Raw genomic sequence first — 15,440 nt, forward strand, 5'->3', positions numbered from 1 at the left:
GATTTGTTACGATGTTTCTGTGGCTGAAATAGACTAATCCCCTAATTTGAAGGCATGTCCACATACTTTTGGCCACGGAGTCTATATAAATTCACAGAATGCATTTACAGCACATTGTTTGTTGAAAACTTCATGTTAGTATTTTTCCTGAAGCACAAAATGCATTGTTATGATTGTTGTGTTCAACACACTGAAACCAGACACATACTACAGTATCGTGAAGATTGCCTCGAAAAATGTCTTTTTTTTTTGCTTGTTCTCTGAAACTGAGCCTTTGTTTTATACCATCTACAAAATCTCCACTTCAAGTTTGTTTTCATTGTTATCTTAAAGTAAAAGCATAATACTTTTTGGAATTGAGGGAGAAGGAAAAGGAGAGACTTCATCTTAGCACAGCAAACTTCTTTGTATGTTAATTTCTAAACCAAAACACAAAAGAGAGGGCAAGGAAGCATTCAACCACACTTTCAGATTTGGTATCAATTGCGGTAGAAGAGTATCTGACATTTCGCCTTCTGAAACGATACAGTCCTCAAACATAATCAGATGAATAAAAAAGTACCCTCACACATGGATGTATTCTACAGAGTGATTAGGAACAGAACACTAGGGGATTGAACTCCCACTATGAAAAATGTTAGCCATTTTGAAAATGAGGATTCAAGCTTTTAAGAAGGAAAAATGTATTGGGATGGCAGTGCTTCTTTCCAGTTCTGTGTTTGAGCATTCAGACAATATCTTGGAAATATACATGTGGATGAGTACAACTCTTTGGTGCTCTCAACTCAATCAAATCACGCTTCAGACAGTGACATTACCTTTTTTTATTCAATTAAAACACATGTTCAAAGACACTTGGAATCAATTACAGTACATATATTTTAGAGGGATGCCTGACAGAGATTTCAGTGGAGCTACTCTCATTCATTCTGTATTCTCGCTTTCATGTGCCCCAATAGAGTTTTCAGAGATTAGCCAAAATAAGGCCTGTAGCCTAATATTATCTTCCCAGAATAACATTACCTTAAGGTAGCACTGGCTGTTACCAAGACAATGGCAGACATCAATATCTACATTGAGAGAGGAAAAACATCAAGCAGATGGATACACTTTTCTCCCTGATCACCCACGACTACTGCCTGTTCTCCTACGACTGCGTGACCAAATACGACTCTAACAACATCATAAAGTTTGCTGATGACATGACGGTGGTAGGTCTAATCACCGATGGTGATGAGTCACCGCCCTTTACCGCAAAGTGCTACAGAGAGTGGGGGGACGGCCCAGTACATCACTGGGGCTGAGCTCCCTGCCATCCAGGACCTCTATACCAGGCTGTGTCAGAGGAAGGCCCGAAAGATTGCCATGACTTCCGCCACCCAAGCCATAGACTGTTCACTCTGCTACCGTATGGCAAACGGTACCGGAGCATTGGTTCTCAGGCCAACTTCTACCCCCAAACCAGAAGACTGCTAAATAGCCATTAAGACTGCTAAATAGTTAATTAAATGGTTATCCATTCTATCTGCATTGACCCGATCTTGCACTGACACTATGCACACAAGACTATACAGTATATACACTCACTCACACACACTACACTGACACTCTCACACAAAACCACACACATTCACACCCATATGTTTGTCTATAGAGATTGCATGGCATTGTACTCGATTTTATACACCTGTCTGCAACGGGTGTGGATGAAATAGCTGAATCCACTAACTTGAAGAGGTGTCCACATACTTTTGTCTGTGTATGTACAGTGCATTCAGACCCCTTGACTTTTTCCACATTTTGTTACGTTACAGCCTTATTCTATTTTTGAGTAAATCGTTTTTTTCCTCATCAATCTACGATTTTCATCAAGGATCTCTCTGTTCTTTGCTCCGTTCATCTTTCCCTTGATCCTGACTAGTCTCCCAGTCACTGCCGCTGAAAAACATCCCCACAGCATTATGTTGGCACCACAATGCTTCACCGTAGGGATGGTGCCAGGTTTCCTCCAGACGTGAAGCTTGGCATTCAGGCCATAGAATTCAATCTTGGTTTAATCAGACCAGAGAATCTTGTTTCTCATGGTCTGAGAGTCCATTGGGTGCCTTTTGGCAAACTCCAAAAGGGCTTTCATGTGCCTTTTACTGAGGAGTGGCTTCTGTCTGGCCACTCTACCATAAAGGCCTGATTTGGTGGAGGGCTGCAGAGATGGATGTCCTTCTGGAAGGTTCTCCCATCTCCACAGAGGAACTCTGTCGCTCTGTCAGAGTGAGCATCGGGTTCTTGGTCACCTCCCTGACCAAGGCCCTTCTTCACCGATTGCTCAGTTTGGCCGGGCGGCCAGCTCCAGGACGAGTCTTGGTGGTTCCAAACTTCTTCCATTTAAGAATGATGGAGGCCACTGTACCCTTGGGGACCTTCAATGATGCATAAATGCTTAAGTACCCTTCCCCAGATCTGTGCGTCAACACAATCCTGTCTCAGAGCTCTACGGACAATTCCTTTGACCTCATGGCTTGTTTTTTTCTCTGACATGCACTGTCAACTGTGGGACCTTTATATAGACAGGTGTTTGCCTTTCCAAATCATGTCCAATCAATTGAATTTACCACAGGTAAATCCAATCAAGTTTTAGAAACAAATCAAGAATAATGAATAGAAACACGATGCACCTGAGCTCAATAGCTCAGTCTCACAGCAAAGGGTCTGAATATGTATGTAAATAAGGTATTTCTGTTTTTTATTTGTAATAAATTTGCAAACATTTCTAAAAACCTGTATTCACTTTACCTATATTGAGTATTGCGTGTAGATTGATGGGAAAAAATATTGAATACATTTTAGACTAAGGCTGTAACGTAACAAAATGTGAAAAAAGTTGAGGTGTCTGATTACTTTCCGAATGCATCGTATAGTGTATCTACCTCAAAGACCTCATACCCCTGCACAGTGATATGGTAGTGGTACTCCCTGTATATAGCTTAATTCTTGTGTATCTTATTCATTTTCTGTTACTATTTCTATTTGTATTATTTCATATAATTATTATTTGTTTGTAGATTTTTTTTAAACTCTAAATCGTTGGGAAGGGCGCTCTTCTCTATTCTTAAAGCATACCAAAATCATTAGCGGGAAGCTGTTAAGAATAAAAATATACAGTGGTGATATTGTTGTGCATGTTGTGGTGATAGCCATGGACCATGGTTAAAGTAAATAATGATTGAAAGTTCATGATAAAAATAAAAAATTCTAATGAAGCTGTCTATCAATGTGAAGTTCAAATGAAAAACATACATGGAAAAGTGACTGCCGGTCACTGTTTTGTCTGTAATCTTATCCTCAATTGCTATGACTGACAGACTCAGACAAATCGTTCAACATAGATGGTGCCAGCGGTGCTGTCACACAGTAGCTAGTTAACTAACAGCTCAGTCATTGGCCACGTGGAACACAAAATCCTGTCATTTCTGTCTCCTTTAGAGGGGGAGGAAAAATCACTGGCTCACACTGGAGAGAACAAGCTTAGCTTTATCGTGGATGAAACTATCTGTGATGAGGGGAGAGAATTGTTCAAATTCGTGGCTGACGAACAGACCTGGACGGCCACTCCTTGGGAGACTAGCAACAGTGCTGAACTTTCTCCATCTACAGACAATTTGTATTACCATGGACTGATGAACATCAAGGCTTTAAGAGATACTTTTGTAACCCTTTCCAGCTTTATGCAAGTCAACAATTCTTCATCTTACGTCTTCTGAGATCTCCTTTGTTCGAGGCATGGTTCATATCAGGCAATGCTTCTTGTGAATAGCAAACTCTTTTGTGAGTGTTTTTTAAAAGGCAAGGCAGCTCTAACCAACATCTCCATTCTCGTCTCATTGATTGGACTCCAGGTTAGCTGACTCCTGACTCAAATGAGCTTTTGGAGAAGTCATTAGCCTAGGGTTTCACATACTTTTTCCAACCTACACTGTGAATGTTTAAATAATGTATTCAATATAGATTAGAAAATACAATACTTTGTGTGTTATTAGTTTAAGTCCACTGTGTTTGTCTATTGTTGTGACTAAGATGAAGCTCAGATCAACTTTTATGACTAATTTATGCAGAAGTCCAGGTAATTCCAAAGGGTTCACATACTTTTTCTTGTCACTGTATTGGAGTCTGTTAGTAGACTCATGCTTGAAGTGACTTGATGTTAATTCCCTTCATTCACACCCTGTGAATGCTCGTAATGTCTTAATGCCTTTCGTGCTGCCACAGAATGGAGCATTTACAGGCCTATCAAGCCTGCCTCATTAGCTCAATGTGAGGGGGAGCTGAATACCATGAACAATGTGGCGTTTGAAGGAAGAAGGTTGTGTACTGTGCTACACAGATGATTCAATTTAAAGGAAGTTGGCTCTGACTAGTGGCCTTTTAAGCCTTGTTCACACTGCAGGCTTTAATGCTCAAATCAGTTTTGTTTTCAAAACCTTTTTGGAATATTGACTGTCCAAACATCAAGTTACCAAACCGGATGCGTGTTCAGACAGAAGTCATTTGCTGACATGGCTACGCTAGTTGTCATGGTAACGACGGGTGTGTGTGCAATGGTGTAGGCTGATTGGTGGTGGTGCTACTACTTCCTGTCGCTCAGAAGTTATGTAGCAAGTTAAAGTGACAACAATGCCTGCCATGGATGTTTCCCAGTTGTTTTGAACATTCAAAATTATAGTGTAAGATCACTTGTCAACAGACAAAATTATCCAACTTTCAAAACAAGTCCTTTTTGGCGTGCCACAGCAGTCAACTAGCTAGGTAGCGGTCTAGCACATTCACTCATTTGTTTGCAAACAATCAACTAGCTAACGTTAGTTGGCTACCACATGTTCTTGTCAAACTGTCAAAAGTGTAGCTAAAAAGGAACAAGATATTTCAATTAACAGCCTAAAACACACTTAAGGGCAAATAAATCAGATTTGACCATTCCGACACAAGTCGCAGGGCCAGGGATCAGATTTCTAACCACCTACAGAGGTGGTTAGAAATGTGGCTTCAACTATACAATTCCATGTGCTTTTTGGTTGTTCAGACTGCAGGAAAAATAGCACATCAAGGATATGCAATTTTTGGAAGATTTGAGTCACTTCAAACTGCTAATGTGAACAAGACTTTAGTTTTCCAACACATAAGGGAATGACATTTTCTCAAGATGCTGATCCAAGGTTTTTATCCGCTCATGGTTAAGGTTAGGATTTTGGTAAGCTGATGCTAGATCTGTGCCTACGGGCAACTTCTACATGGAGTTTGCCATACACACAGTCCTCCACAGAAGTACATGATTAAAAAGTAGATTCATAAACAACAAGACATAGCCTACAGTGTGATCTCACCTCTATTTTTGGACACTGATGACAGTCTTTATGGCATTAGACAAGATATAACAGCATAAATGCTTTTACGTAATATACCTAATAGGTAATGCTTCATAAAGGTGTAAATTAGTTGATACCAATACAGCTTCCCTGAGCAAAATCGAAAATAATATAGAACACTCAATAAAGACAATGTATGTTTGATTGAAATAAATCTACTATTTACATTGATTGGAATGTTATTCATGAAAAGGAGTTCAGTATTTCCCTACATCCCCCTTACTTATTTTCAATCTACAACAGGTTTGTATTTGGATATTTACTAATAGTAAGAGTATGGCAGTGGGTCAGATCAAAGTACAAACATATGTAGCGTACAGGTACACCAGTTCCCGCCAATACAAAGACCACAGAGGATAGATAGATAGATAGATAGATAGATAGATAGATAGATAGATAGATGAGGATCACATGACAGTTAGTGAGAAGGATTAGAGTTACAAAATGTACAAAAAAAAGTTTACCAAAATTCCCAGGTTTTAGAAGATTTGCTATCTAGGACTGAAAAGGGATCTTCAGCTGTCCCCATATGTGAACCCTTTGAATAACCCTTTTTAGTTCTAGGTAGAACCTTTTGGGGTTTTATGTATACTGAACAAAAATTTAAATGCAAAATGCAACAATTTCAATGATTTTACTGAGTTACGGTTCATGTCAGGAAATCAGTGATTTTAAATGAATTAATTCGGCCCTAATCTATGGATTTCACATGACTGGGGCACAGGCATGGGTTGGCCGGGGAGGGTATAGGCCCAACCACTGGGGAGCCAGTCCTAGCCAATTATAATTCGTTTTTCCCCATAAAAGGGCTTTATTACAGACAGAAATACTCTGTTTCATCAGCTGTCTGGATGGCTCGTCTCAGACGATCCCGCAGGTGAAGAAGCTGGATGTGGAGGTCAGGGGCTGGCGAGGTTATGAGGCCAGTTGGACGTACTGCCAAATTCTCTAAAACAACGTTGGAGACGGCTTATGGTAGAGAAATTGTCATTCAATTTTCAGGCAACAGCTCTGGGGGACATTCCTGCAGTCAGCATGCCAATTGCACGCTCCCTCGAAACTTGAGACATCTGTGGCATTGTGTTGTTTGACAAAACTGCACATTTTAGAGTGGTCTTTTTGTCCCCTGCACAAGGTGTGCCTGTGTAATGATCATGCTGTTTAATCAGTTTCTTCATATGCACCTGTCAGGTGGATGGATTATCTTGGGATTATCTTGGCAAAGGAGAAATGTTCACCAAGAGGGATGTAAACATATTTGTGCACAACATTTTAGAGAAATAAGATTTTTGTGCATATGTAACATTTCTGGGATCTTTTATTCCATGAACACTTTACATGTTGCGTTTATATTTTTGTTCAGTATAGAACCCCTTCTACATGGGGTTCTACATGGAACCCAAAGCAAAAAGGTTTCTCCTACAGCTCAAAACTATTTTGGAACCCTTTCTTCCAAGAGTGTAATCAGAATATTCAAAGTGTGTTGAAAGTGTATAGCACCAGTTACAATGGCAAAATCAAACCCCTCCAGTGAGTTTTATCACTTGACAACATCAAAACAACAAGATATGACTACCATTTGTTGAGGGATATGCAAAACACATACTTTTCTTATGGTGTATCACAGAAGCATTGCTACTAAAGGTCTGGGTTTCTGTAGTCTTTGTAAATGGACTTATAGTAGCTTTACCAAAGGTTTTCGAAATATTCCTTCAGCGTCCATTTCTCCTCCACATTCAAACGAAGACGGACGGCAATTTTGTTATACCAAAAAAAGAGCACACTCCATCATATGAACTATGACCTTTCAACATGGAAGATAGTCTGTGTATTGTAGTTGCAACAATGATCCTGGATCATGTGCTGTCCAAGTGTTTCCTTTACAGTTTAGTGAAGTCTCCTGTATCCTACCAAGTTCAGAGATGCATTCCAACCCTCATACGGGAGTCGTTCTCCTGTTGACACCCTCCTTCAGATCTTTCTGGAAGCAGTTGTGGACCTGCAGGAAGCTTGAGTCACGCTCTGGACTACAGTACCCAGCTATCCCACTTTTCATAGTGTCCCTACTGAGGGCGTACATGGAGATACCACCCATGGGCATCCCAAAGCTTGCTCCACTTCCTATGCCTGCTCCCCCTCCTCCTCCCATCTTAACCCCGACGGGTGAGGTCTCTCGGGACGGGTCGGTGGAGCGGGAACTGGAACGGGAGCGTCGCCGCCGGTAACGGTAACTAGGGATACGGGAGTAGGGCGAGGTGGTCTTGATGAACTCCCGCCTCGCCCGGCACCGCGTCTCCTTGTTCTTCTCGATGTAGATATTGACAGCGAGAACGCCAACGGACTCCGCCACGATGAAGGACAGCGCTCCGAAGTAGAAAGACCAGCCGTATCCATAGCTACCCTTATTGTCCTCGTCCTTCTTGTCGCTGGGGTCACCGGCATTACTGGAGATGTAGACGATGATGCCGATGATGTTGCTTAGACCTGAGGAGATACATCGAGAAAGAGGTAGAAATGTAGGGCCTTGCCCATACAGTAGCTTAGTGTTTTCAAAAGTATATACAGTATATGTAAACATCAATATGTGGGTGATGTCTACTCCAAGGCAATGCTAGATATGCAAGGAATTGCAATGTTTTCAATAGCTGTTTGACGTCACCTACCTGCAGCCACAAACAGGATGCCGGCGCTGAGCAGGATGTTGTTCTTACTGCTGTAGATCCTCCCAGCCCCGACACACAGTCCTCCCAGCAACAACAAGATGTTGCTCAGGATGGGGAAGAGGCTGGAGGCCCGCACTATACCTTTATAGAATAGTACACAAATCAAATCAAATCAAATGTATTTATATAGCCCTTCGTACATCAGCTGCTATCTCAAAGTGCTGTACAGAAACCCAGCCTAAAACCCCAAACAGCAAGCAATGCAGGTGTAGAAGCACGGTGGCTAGGAAAAACTCCCTAGAAAGGCCAAAACCTAGGAAGAAACCTAGAGAGGAACCAGGCTATGTGGGGTGGCCAGTCCTCTTCTGGCTGTGCCGGGTGGAGATTATAACAGAACATGGCCAAGATGTTCAAATGTTCATAAATGACCAGCATGGTCGGATAATAATAAGGCAGAACAGTTGAAACTGGAGCAGCAGCACGGTCAGATGGACTGGGGACAGCAAGGAGTCATCATGTCAGGTAGTCCTGGGGCATGGTCCTAGGGCTCAGGTCCTCCGAGAGAGAGAAAAAAAGAGAGAATTAGAGAGAGCATATGTGGGGTGGCCAGTCCTCTTCTGGCTGTGCCAGGTGGAGATTATAACAGAACATGGCCAAGATGTTCAAATGTTCATAAATGACCAGCATGGTCGGATAATAATAAGGCAGAACAGTTGAAACTGGAGCAGCAGCACGGCCAGGTGGACTGGGGACAGCAAGGAGTCATCATGTCAGGTAATCCTGGGGCATGGTCCTAGGGCTCAGGTCCTCCGAGAGAGAGAAGGAGAGAATTAGAGAACGCACACAGGACACCGAATAGGACAGGAGAAGTACTCCAGATATAACAAACTGACCCTAGCCCCCCGACACATAAACTACTGCAGCATAAATACTGGAGGCTGAGACAGGAGGGGTCAGGAGACACTGTGGACCCATCCGAGGACACCCCCGGACAGGGCCAAAACAGATGGTTAGCATGTTTACAACGTTAGCTTTACTTTACTCAAGTATGAAAACTCTGTACTTTTTTTCACCACTGACGGCTCTATATAAACCCAGCACTTACGCCATCTGTCTCTCTCTCCATAGCTCCAATTACTGTCATGACATCATGCTGTTATGGCCCAGGGCCAAGGGAGTTATGACAGATAAAGCACCCCTTGACCACTGGCTACCATTGAGTATCTATGGGCATTGTGTGCTTTACACACGATGATAAAGTATGAACAGACATCTGGATGTGGTGGCAGGAGACAAGCACTTACGTAAGATGTATTCCGAGCTGTCTGTGTCGTAGTTGTTATCTTCTGGGAAGTGATTGATCCGAAGACAGCTTCCTTTGTTGATTCCTGTGGAGTCAAAAGAACCACAGAAAGTCTGTTATAAAAGAGTGCACACTTCAGACAGAAGGGTCGAGAAGTTGATTCTAGCTCATGCAGTTTAGTGGACATTTGAAACACGGCTAATGATTTTCATATAGTACCAAGACCAAATCCATATTGTGGCAAGAACAGCTCAAATAAGCAAAGAGAAAAGACAGTCCATCATTACTTTAAGACATGATGGTCAGTCAATGCGGAAAATTTGTTTGAAGTTTCTTCAAGTGCAGTCGCAAAAACCATCAAACGCTATGATGAAACATGAAGACCGCCACAGGAAAGGAAGACCCAGAGTTACCTCTGCAGCAAAGGATAAGTTCATTAGAGTTTACCAGCCCTAAAAATAAATGCTTCACAGAGTTCAAGTAATAGAGACATCTCAACATCAACTGTTCAGAGTAGACTGTGTGAATCAGGCCTTCATGGTCAAATTGCGGCAAAGAAAGCACTACTAAAGGACACCAATAAAAATAAGAGAAACCTGAGCAATGGACATTAGACCAGTGGAAATCTGTCCTTTGGTCTGATAAGTCCAAATTTGAGATTTTTGGTTCCAACCCCCGTGTCTTTGTGAGATGAAGAGTAAATGAAGAGATTATCTTCGCATGTGTGGTTCCCACCGTGAAGCATGGAGGAGGAGGTGTGATGGTGCTTTGCTGGTGACACTCAGTGATTTATTTAGAAATCAAGGCACACTTAACCAGCATGGTTATCGCAGCATTCTGCAGCGATACGCCATCCCATCTGGTTTGCGCATAGTGGGACTATCATTTCTTTTTCAACAGGACAATGACCCAAAACACACCCCCAGGCGTGTAAGGGATATTTGACCAAGGAGGAGAGTGATGGAGTGCTGCATCAGCTGACCTGGCCTCCACAATCCCCCGACATCAACCCAATTGAGATGGTTTGGGATGAGTTGGACCACGGAGTGAAGGAAAAGCAGCTAAAAAGTGCTCCGCATATGTGGGAACTCCTTTAAGACTGTTGGAAAAGCATTCCAGCTGAAGCTGGTTGAGAGAATGTCAAGCGTGTGCAAAGCTGTCATCAAGGCAAAGTGTGGCTACTTTGAAGAATATAAAATATATTTAGATTTGTTTAAAACTTTTTGGGTTACTACATGATTCCATGTGTGTTATTTCATAGTTTTGTCTTCACTACTATTCTACAATGTGGAAAATAGTTTTTAAAAAATAAAGAAAAACCCTTGAATGAGTAGGTGTTTCCAAACTTTTGACTGGTACTGTATATATGTGTTAACTCCAATTGAGCATGGTTCAGATTGTTTAATAGTCAGAGTTGCAGGTGCTATTGCAGGGTACAGCGAAAATCTTAGGCTTCGAGCTCCAACATGCAGGGGAGCAGCAGGAGAAATAATGTCCATAGGGGGAGTAGCAGGTAAGTGAGTTGAGTCAACACTATACTAATTCAATAATGGCTGTACATCAACCATGTCTGTTCTTTAGAAAAATATATTATGCCTCATGACATGTCACAGTGGAAGTGAAGCTAAAACTGTTCCCAATACTCAATGCACTTCTGTGTTGACCTGTAAAGGCACTCACTAAGTAGAGAGATTGCAGATTTGCCGTACATTGGGGTTGCTTAATTGTCATAATTAAAAATGACAATACAAATTGATTGCCAAAGAAGAGATGCCTATTATAATGCTGATTATTTTGTTTCCCCACTGATTTTCATACGAAACAAATAATTTAACCTATGAATTATTTATTTAAAAGGATTGTCAATCTGCAAGAGACATTTTCTACCACTGCTAGGAAATTATGTATTCTAGTGGTTAGTGTACCACAGTTAGACAGTCCATTTTCAATATACACATCCCACCACTAGGGGCAGCAGCGGCCAGGCTAGGTCATTTTGATCACAGGCAGGGGTTGGAACCAAAATTATTTTCCAATCGTTTAGTTCTGAACAGAACCATGTATATTTTTTCGTTCTGTTCCACTGTTCTAACCTGCAAAATAAAGATTTGAACCAGTTCGAACCCCAAAAGTTATGGTTTATATAACACACCCCCAATAAAGGAGTGCAGAACCACTCCTTTATTGGGGGTGTCTTGCTAATTGTCTATAATTTCCACCTGTTGTCTATTCCATTTCCACAACAGCATGTGAAATGTATTGTCAATCAGTGTTGCTTCCTAAGTGGACAGTTTGATTTCACAGAAGTGTGATTGACTTGGAGTTACATTGTGTTGTTTAAGTGTTCCCTTCATTTTTTTGAGCAGTGTATATACACTGATTGACAATACATTTCACATGCTGTTGTGCAAATGGAATAGACAACAGGTGGAAATTATAGGCAATTAGCAAGACACCCCCAATAAAGGAGTGGTTCTGCAGGTGGTGACCACAGACCACTTCTCAGTTCCTATGCTTCCTGGCTGATGTTTTGGTCACTTTTGAATGCTGGCGGTGCTTTCACTCTAGTGGTAGCATGAGACAGAGTCTACAACCCACACAAGTGGCTCAGGTAGTGCAGCTCATCCAGGATGGCACATCAATGCGAGCTGTGGCAAGAAGGCTTGCTGTGTCTGTCAGCATAGTGTCCAGAACATGGAGGCGCTACCAGGAGACAGGCCAGTACATCAGGAGACGTGGAGGAGGCCGTAGGAGGGCAACAACCCAGCAGCAGGACCACTACCTCCGCCTTTGTGCAAGGAGGAGCAGGAGGAGCACTGCCAGAGCCCTGCAAAATGACCTCCAGCAGGCCACAAATGTGCATGTGTCTGCTCAAATGGTCAGAAACAGACTCCATGAGGGTGGTATGAGGGCCCGATGTCCACAGGTGGGGGTTGTGCTTACAGCCCAACACCGTGCAGGATGTTTGGCATTTGCCAGAGAACACCAAGATTGGCAAATTCGCCACTGGCGCCCTGTGCTCTTCACAGATGAAAGCAGGTTCACACTGAGCACATGTGACAGACGTGACAGAGTCTGGAGACGCCGTGGAGAACATTCTGCTGCCTGCAACATCAACCCACCGGTTTGGCGGTGGGTTAGTCATGGTGTGGGGTGGCATTTCTTTGGGGGGCCGCACAGCTCTCCATGTGCTCGCCAGAAGTAGCCTGACTGCCATTAGGTACCGAGATGAGATCCTCAGACCCCTTGTGAGCCCATATGCTGGTGCGGTTGGCCCTGGGTTCCTCCTAATGCAAGACAATGCTAGACCTCATGTGGCTGGAGTGTGTCAGCAGTTCCTGCAAGAGGAAGGCATTGATGCTATGGACTGGCCCGCCCGTTCCCCAGACCTGAATCCAATTGAGCACATCTGGGACATCATGTCTCGCTCCATCCACCAACGCCACGTTGCACCACAGACTGTCCAGGAGTTGGCGGATGCTTTAGTCCAGGTCTGGGAGGAGATCCCTCAAGGAGACCATGCGCCACCTCATCAGGAGCATGCCCAGGTGTTGTAGGGAGGTCATACAGGCACGTGGAGGCCACACGCACTACTGAGCCTCATTTTGACTTGTTTTAAGGACATTACATCAAAGTTGGATCAGCCTGTAGTGTGGTTTTCCACTTTAATTTTGAGTGTGACTCCAAATCCGGACCTCCATGGGTTGATACATTTGATTTCCATTGATAATTTTTGTGTGATTTTGTTGTCAGCACATTCAACTATGTAAACTATGTATTTTTTTTAGCAGTGTATATAATTTTTTATTTAACTAGGCAAGTCAGTTAAGAACAAATTCTTATTTACAATGACAGCCTAGAAACAGTGGGTTAACTGCCCTTGTTCAGGGGCAGAACTACAGCTTTTTACCTTATCAGCTCAGGGATTTGATCTAGCAACCTTTCGGTTACTGGCCCAATGCTCTAACCACTAGTCTACCTGCCGCTATATTGTTCCATTCTATTCCTTTTTAAACCTCTGAAATGTTTACATTTAGTTCAACATTAAAATAATTCACCAATCAGTGCGGATAGACGGCTTACTATGGAGTGGGCAATCTATAGTTGTTTACATGTGCGATGGACAGACAACTGTAGTGCTCGAGATGCGGCAGAAATTTTGCGTATGGGGAAAGAGCGAGAGATGTTGGAGGAGGCTTGGCTTGAAGAGCTGGGCATTATTGACATTCATTATCTGAATTAGGCCCACATAATTATACCTACAGAAGAGCAGCTTCTATGGAGGAACTTTGAATGAATGAACTTCAGAGAGTTGGCTAAATGTTGAACCAGAGCGAGCTAGCTAGCTAACAAGCTGTGTGTGCAGAGCGGCACCAGAATTAAAAACACGTCTTACCTTTTTGTAGTTAATAAATCCAATGTGAAACGTGATAACTATATTATCCTTAACTAGCATTGAAAAAGTTCATTAGAATTAAATAAATAACTTCACCCTAATTTATGAATCCCGCTTGCAACTTCAGTAGACTACAGTAGTTTCGGAGGGGGAGGGACAGGTAGACTACACACATTGGCAAAGATTTCCAGGTCAGGTAGACACTGGAATCCGTTTCTGAGTGACAGGGTAAGGGCTTTGCATAGGCGCATTGTTGTGGTTTTTTTTGTGGGACTGCAAAAAGTGCCCGGAACTTAAAACTTTGTCACATGCGCCGAATACAACAGATGTAGACCTTACCGTGAAATGCTTAATTACAAGCCCTTAACTCGATTTTCTTAACTGCATTGTTGGTTAAGAAAATATTTACTACATGAACTAAATAAGAAAATCCTAAATTAATAGTCTTATGTCTTGGGATTCTTATGCAGTCTTATGGCTTGGGATTAGAAGCTGTAAAAGAACGTTATTAACTGGTTCCCATGCTTTTAAAAGAACGGTTCTGTTCCGGAACAGTATAGATCACTTTCGTTCACGGTTCTGATTCTGTTACTACAAATGTGTTATTTTCTGTTCTGTTCCCTGAACCGGTTCCAACCATTGCTTACAGGTAGGTACAAGTGATTGACAGGCAATGGTAGAGTGAGTGGTAAATTGAGTAGCCTCCCATCCCGGAAGAGTTTTTCTGTGTTTGTTTGGACACTTTTCATTTGATATTACCAGTTTGTAAAAAATAATAATAATAATGTCGTTTAGGTCACTATCTATGAACATTGATAACCTGCTTGGACTGGCTGACCAAGCTTAGCCTGAACCCTGTGGAGAACAATGTCTGCCATAAGGTCACATGCATTGCTTAACTGACTTCTCACGTGAAATGAAATGTGAAATTATATCAGATTATGGATGATTTAGGTAGACCTCGGTCCCCTAGATGTAGCAAGCTTAGTTTCACCCCCATATTTGAAACAGGAAAGACAGGAAAGTCAGTCTGCACACCCATAAAAGAGTTCTGATGTTCTTCAGCCCCAAGGCATCTTCCATTCAAAGAGTTTGACTCTTGGTTAAGAAAATCTTCTTTGCACTCTTAAGAGAATAAAACATGTCGGTGACATGAATATTGAAACGTTTCTCACTTTCCACTGAAATTGCTGCCTCAACCAGAGGTTGGGAACTCAAGTCAAGTGTGCGAATGAACAAGGACTTACTTCACGCTTGGACTTAATTCACTCTAAAACAGATATCAATCATTTATGAGACAAGATAGTAATGTAAACATGTCTTTTAAGTGGTTTATTTGTCTGTGTGTGGTGATTCTACACGTCTATGATTGGTATCTCCAAGACAGTGCAGATTTGTATTCTTCCCCTCTAATCAGGAACTGATTCAGGACACCAGGTGAGTGGAATCTATGGACAATCAGTGACTTTAATGGCTACCCGGACACTCACTGGACTCTACCCACACATTCACACTGATACACACACAAAGCACACCCACACACTCTCCACATACGCTGCTACTACTTTGTTTATTATCTATCCTGATTGCATAGTCACTTTTACCCCAACCTACATCTACATATTACCTCAACTACCACCTAATACCTAATATGCTCCCAA

The 15,440-nt window shown here is 42.3% G+C and overlaps 1 protein-coding gene across 1 annotated transcript in view; it reads right to left on the reverse strand.

Annotated features, from left to right (window-relative positions):
* Window positions 1-804: 804 nt before the first annotated feature.
* The window catches only part of LOC109865904 (voltage-dependent calcium channel gamma-4 subunit-like), a 32,730-nt gene continuing 18,094 nt past the window's right edge, over window positions 805-15,440 (reverse strand). The window contains exons 2-4 of the mRNA XM_020454408.2: window positions 9,385-9,468; window positions 8,081-8,221; window positions 805-7,901 (exon numbers count right to left, since the gene is read on the reverse strand). Of these exons, the coding sequence (XP_020309997.1) occupies window positions 7,354-7,901; window positions 8,081-8,221; window positions 9,385-9,468 (773 nt within the window). The 3' untranslated portion in view covers window positions 805-7,353. The remainder of the gene's footprint in view (window positions 7,902-8,080; window positions 8,222-9,384; window positions 9,469-15,440) is intronic.

The sequence above is a fragment of the Oncorhynchus kisutch genome, linkage group LG20 (genome assembly GCF_002021735.2).
Source record: "Oncorhynchus kisutch isolate 150728-3 linkage group LG20, Okis_V2, whole genome shotgun sequence".
Lineage (NCBI taxonomy): Eukaryota > Metazoa > Chordata > Actinopteri > Salmoniformes > Salmonidae > Oncorhynchus > Oncorhynchus kisutch.